Here is a 6,000-nt window from a genome sequence, read left to right as displayed (position 1 = left end):
CTTATGCCTGCCATACAATAACCCCACTGCCACCATGGGGCACTCTGTTCACAACGTTGACATCAGCAAACCGCTCGTTCACACGACGTCATACATGCTGTCTACCCTCTGCCCGGTACAGTTGAAACCATTTGCCCACTGAAGTCGGTTACAATGCCGAACTGCCGTCAGGTCAAGACTCTGGTGAGGACGACAAACATGCAGATGAGCTTCCCTGAGACGGTTTCTGACAGTTTGGGCAGAAATTCTTTGGTTTTGCAGCTGTTTCATCAGCTGTCCGGATGGCTGGTCTCAGACAATCCCGCAGGTAAAGAAGCTGGATGTGGAGGTCCTGGGCTGGCGTAGTTACACGTGGTCTGCAGTTGTGAGGCAGGTTGGAAGTACTGCCAAATTCTTTAAAACCCGTTGAAGGCTGCTTATGGTCAACAAATGAACATGCAATTATCTTACAACAGCTCTGGTGACATCCCTGTAGTCAGCATACCAACTGCACACTCCCTCAAAACTTGAGACCTCTGTGGCATTGTGTTGTGTGACAAAATTGCACATTTTAGAGTGGCCTTTTATTGTCTCCAACACAAGGTCCACCTGTGTAATGATCATACTCTTTAATCAGCTTATTTATATGCCACACCTGTCAGGTGGATGGATTATCTTGGCAATGGAGAAATGCTCCCTTACAGGGATGTAAACAAATTTGTGCACAAAAGTTGAAAGAAATACACTTTTTTTACGCAGGACACTTTTTTGAGATTCTTTATTTCAGCTCATGAAACATGAGACCAACACTTTATGTTGTGTTTATATATTTTTTCAGTATAGATATGATATATGATGTAGTGTACTATTATAATAGGCTCCTAATAATAAGCTACTAAGAGAGTTATACAGTGTACTTGGTCACTGATGCCTGGGGGTCCTAAGTGAAATTTGGTTGGGGGACCCCCCATCTCACGGCAAAATATTTAAGTGGCACCCCTTTTGACGGTGGACAGAAATTAAAGTTTTGCCATGGGGCGTAGAATAATGTTGCCGTTTTAAAGCAAGTTTTCTGCAATTCTACACATTTTGCCATGGGGCTTTTAGAAACATGTTGCAGTTTTACAGCTAATTTCCTGCAATACTACGCATTTTGCCATGGGGTGGAGAAAAATGTTTGCCATTTTAAAGCAAATTTCCTACAATTCTACCCATTTTGTAATGACTTATACCATGCTAATATGATATCTGCCCTGCGTGCCCAGTCGGTATTCGGCCATGATTACCACAAGTTTAGATAGCTGGCTAGACTAAATACCAATCTAAAAATGGATAGCTGACATGGCTAATTAAGTGAAGGTCAGTGACTGACATAACAATAGAAAATTGAGGGCCCTAACCTGGTGTCAATGAAGCATACTCTCCCCCAGCCTTCAACTGACATGTTCCTGCTCTCATGCTTCTACAAGCAGTGAGTAACAACAGGGTTTTTCCTTTGCATAGTGCCCCCCAATGGTTCAAAGTGGAACCAACTGTAAGAAGGGGGGCATTATATATACAGCAGTATATAAAAAAAGTGCAAAATAATTATCCTTGCTACCTATTTGCTGTCAGCAAGTTATAGTGTAGTTTAACTAATTTCACTTAAATTCAAGTGTTGGCCTTATGCTATTTATTTTCATACAAACCAAAATACTTTGCTTTCTTTATCTGTTCTAACGCCAATAAATGGAGCACTGGTCAATTAAAACAAGTTGCCCCTAAATACTGACCTAAAGTTGGTTTTGTATTTCAACAACTAATGGTAAAGTTATAGATTTGGGCAGGGTCAACTGATCCTAGATCCGTACAAAGAGCCAACTGAGGCGCGAGCGACCGCCCACGTTTGAGAAGGCGCGGTGGGACCTCAGCCAATGGGATTCGGACATATCCGGCTTCGCAGCAGAGGGAAGTTCACTCTTGTCACTTTACAAAGGAGAACGTTTTCTGATAGTGAATTTGAACACAACATACAGGTTGGTAATTTAATGTCGCTGATGGTGTATTAGCTACATACATTTTATAACGGCTTATTTTAGGATAGTATGTAGCTACATTTGAAACAACTTTGACTGCTATGCTAGCTATGCCTTTGCTTGTGACAGCGCGTTAGCCAAAGCAAGCTAGTAGTAAAACGTGGTGGTAACGTTACTATTTTGATTCCTGCATCATTTATTTCCTACCTACATCACTCATGTAGGTTGAGTCCTTTCTGGTTGAGTGTGTTTTGTGTGTCAACGGCAGGAGGACTTTTTGGGTGTCTTATCAAACGAGAGAGTGTATATTTACGTCTCAACCCGAGAGCATGAAATACTGACATCTTGAGGTGGCTCATAAGCATTGCATTCCAATTGAAGTACATTCAGTGGAGTAAAGTACTTAAGTAAAAATACTTTAATGTACTACTTAAGTCGTTTTTTGGGGGTGTCTGTACTTTACTGTTTATATTTTTTGACTACTTTTACTTCACTACATTCCTAAACAAAATGATGTACTTTTTACTACATACATTTTCCCTGACACCAAAAGTTGTCATTACATTTTGAATGCTTAGCAGGACAGGAAAATGGTCTAATTAACACACTTATCAAGAGAACATCCCTGGTCATCCCTACTGCCTCTGATCTGTTGGACTCACTAAACAAATGTTTCGTTTGTAAATTGTCTTGAGTGTTGGAGTGTGCCCCTCGCTATCTGTAAATAAATAAAAACTAGAAAATGTGGCTGTCTACTCAAGTAATATTTTGCTGGGTGACTTTTACTTGAGTCATTTTCTATGAAGGTGTCTTTACTTTTACTCAAGTATGACAATTGGGTACTTTTTCCACCACTGAGTACAGTACAAACAGTTACAGCACAGTTAAAACAGTATGCTCGTGTGGAATTTAGGGGCTTACATGATTCCATGTTAAAGTCATAACATTTGTTTTAGCCAGAGTGCATATACCTGGCTCTGGTTTTTGATAGTTACTTCTCTAGTTACCTTTTAATAAAGCAATTTATAGAAAGTCTCTATTGAAAATGTTCCTAACATACAGTAAGTACATTTATATTCAGTTGCCATTAAGGATGGCTGGAAAAGTGATGCATTTTATATCATGCGGAGCCTGAACAGTTTTATTCCAATGCATTTGGAGTGTGTGTGAGATGTAAAAAGCGTAGTAGATCTGGTTTGGCAGAGGCAGCTACTGCGTCACCAACAGTAACAGAGCACAGAAGAACAGCGTGGGCTCCAATGTCTGCTTCTCTTCTAAACACTACTGAGTGACCAGACCAGAGAAGAAGATAATGTCTCATTAACAACTGCTAAGGGTGGTCTCATTTTGTACAATAACATCTGATGTATTTATGTTTAAATATGAAAATAATTAGCTAAATTTCTTTTGTGCATTTTAGGCCCCTTTCAGTTAATGTTCTAGCCTATGGTTCCTGTCCACTAGCGGTTCTGGGGGGGGGGGGGCAGTGCCCCTGTGACAACAATTTTGGACCCCCTTGTGTGTCCCCCTAAATGTGGAGTATGAAATAATTTTTACATTACAAATTTTTGCTAACATTCTTTTTTTACATCCGTTATTAAACAGTGGCAACATTGATGATTATGAACATGGTCTTTTGCCTGCTAATGCCTGCAATGCAGTGAAGAAAATGATATGACAACAATAATGTCTAATGTAACTGGCCCCTCTAACAGTACAACTGGCCCCAGCTTGGCCCCCCCCAGTTGAAATGGTCTAGAACCGCCACTGTTCCTGTCATATTTTTGCTAATACTAATCTCTTGTGAACAGATGCACATTGCATAACACAAATGGGTGATTTTGCAGCAATTGTCTATATTTTTTAAAAGTTTTTTGAAAAAACGTTACAGAATTGATTTTCTAATTTTGTCAGGAACCAGGGTTGGGGTCAATTCCAATTTAATTCAACAGTTTAATTCTTGAATTCACTCAAGAAGTGGAGAATTTACATTTAATTAAATCTTGAAGTTATTGAATTGAAATTAGACTGTGTCGGCTTTTTGAGTAGGAATTCAATTGGAATTATAAAAACATTTAAAGAAAAATACCACAAAAACAAATGTTTTCATTAGTCCACATTAGTCCATACAGTCCTAAAATGTTTTGATCAAGTTTTCAAGATATAGAAATTAAAAAATACAGAAAGTCTAAATAAATACATTTTTAAAAATTGACCACTGCGACACAAAAAAAGCCTGTTGCAAATTCGCAAGATTTTAGTTCTAGGTGTCCAAGATTAGCTAATACTTATAATCAGGAAAAGGGGATACCTAGTCAGTTGCACAACTGAATGCGTCTCCTGCATTTAACCCAACCCCTCTGAATCAGAGAGGTGCAGGGGCTGCCTTACTCGACGTCCACGGCACCCGGGGAGCAGTTGTTGGTTAACTGCCTTTCTCAAGGGCAGAATGGCAGATTGTTCCACCTTGCCAGTTCAGGATTCGAACCAGCAACCTTTTGGTTACTGGCCCAATGCTTTTAACCACTAGGCTACCTGCCGCCCCCTCAGTTATAATTCGAAGGAAGGAAACTATAAGAAGGAAACTACAGATCATCAACCTAGTCTAGGCTAACTCCTGATGGAACCTGCTTGATGCTAGGCTGTCTATATGGGGGAAGACTCAATATAGCCTATTGGAGAACTGATCTTTTATTATTTTGAAATAACGTCAACAATTTAAGAATTGGAACGGTAAACGTTCCTTTACCCAAACGTATCTTAGAAAAAGTATTTTACAACAATATTGACTCAAGTCGCATCTTATTTCACACTCTAAATGCATTTTGGAAGAAGCGTGTGTGTGTGTGTGTGAGCCAGTTGGGTATGCAGCATGCTACTATACTCAACCTCTTGTGCGTTGGAAGCTGTGCTCCCATCACAGGTCAACAAGAGGCGTTTGTTCTTAATTTGGTTGGACTTTTTTATTTATTTTAAACAAGTAATTATATATTCACATCGCTGAGCCATAGGGGCTTTCCAGCAGAGATGATGGCAAGACATTAAACAAGTGGTGTGTAACGAGGTGGTCGTAAAACACAACCCGTGGTGTCCCTCACAGACCTGTCATTATAGCTAAAAACAACAATAACACACGCCTGCCAGCTCCCGACACACACACACACACACACACACTCTGTTCTCAGGCTGCACACACACACCTAACACACACACACACCGTCACGACCCCCCACCAGTTTATCATCATAAAAGGTGAAGAATGTGCGGTTTATTTCTCAGGAGGGTTCGATGAGAGACAAGGAAGAGATGGAGAGAGATGGGGGTTTCAGTCTAAGACGGCCCAGCACTTCCCTCCTTGCTGTAAGCTCAACTGTATTTGCTATTTACAGTACATGGGCCTACATCTGTGATACAAGCATGTGTTCTGAGATTCTCCATACAGCATGCTTTTAATTCACTTCTAGGTTTAATCTGTTTCTGTGAAACCGGACCTAAGAGTCAGGGGCGGCAGGTTAGAGCGTTGGGCCAGTACCCGAAAGGTTGGTGGATCGAATCCCCGAGCCGACAAGGTAAAAATGTGTCGTTCTGCCCCTGAACAAGGCAGTTAACCCACTGTTCCTAGGCCGTCATTGTAAATAAGAATTTGTTCTTAACTGACTTGCCTAGTTAAATAAAAAGACTCGGGCTACTTTAAGAAAGGGCCTTGTTCTCTACATCCTTGATGAGGTTGGGGAGTCGAGGCCTGAGTCCTTTAAACCACCACCCTGGTGTTGTGTATGTCTGTTTCTTCTGGCTGCTCTAATGGAATACAGGGTGAGTCCTTTAAACCACCACCCTGGTGTTGTGTATGTCTGTTTCTTCTGGCTGCTCTAATGGAATACAGGGTGAGTCCTTTAAACCACCACCCTGGTGTTGTGTATGTCTGTTTCTTCTGGCTGCTCTAATGGAATACAGGGTGAGTCCTTTAAACCACCACCCTGGTGTTGTGTATGTCTGTTTCTTCTGG

General features: G+C 40.8%; 1 protein-coding gene across 4 annotated transcripts in view; it reads left to right on the top strand.

Moving 5' to 3' along the window:
- The first annotated feature begins 1,862 nt into the window (after positions 1 to 1,862).
- fancc (FA complementation group C) overlaps positions 1,863 to 6,000 on the top strand; it is a 45,738-nt gene continuing 41,600 nt past the window's right edge. Inside the window, exons 1-2 of one of the 4 annotated variants that reach the window (XM_029716511.1) lie at positions 1,863 to 1,994; positions 5,274 to 5,354. In XM_029716511.1, the coding sequence (XP_029572371.1) occupies positions 1,893 to 1,994; positions 5,274 to 5,354 (183 nt within the window). In that variant the 5' untranslated portion in view covers positions 1,863 to 1,892. Of the gene's footprint in view, positions 1,995 to 5,270; positions 5,355 to 5,458; positions 5,564 to 6,000 lie in introns of those variants that run through there. The other 3 variants (XM_029716514.1, XM_029716513.1, XM_029716512.1) reach the window with 3 other exon arrangements.

Source organism: Salmo trutta, chromosome 27, assembly GCF_901001165.1.
Source record: "Salmo trutta chromosome 27, fSalTru1.1, whole genome shotgun sequence".
In the NCBI taxonomy this organism is placed as follows: Eukaryota; Metazoa; Chordata; class Actinopteri; order Salmoniformes; family Salmonidae; genus Salmo; species Salmo trutta.
Note: the sequence above shows the minus strand (reverse complement) of the source record. Positions and strands in the feature narration are given on the sequence as shown.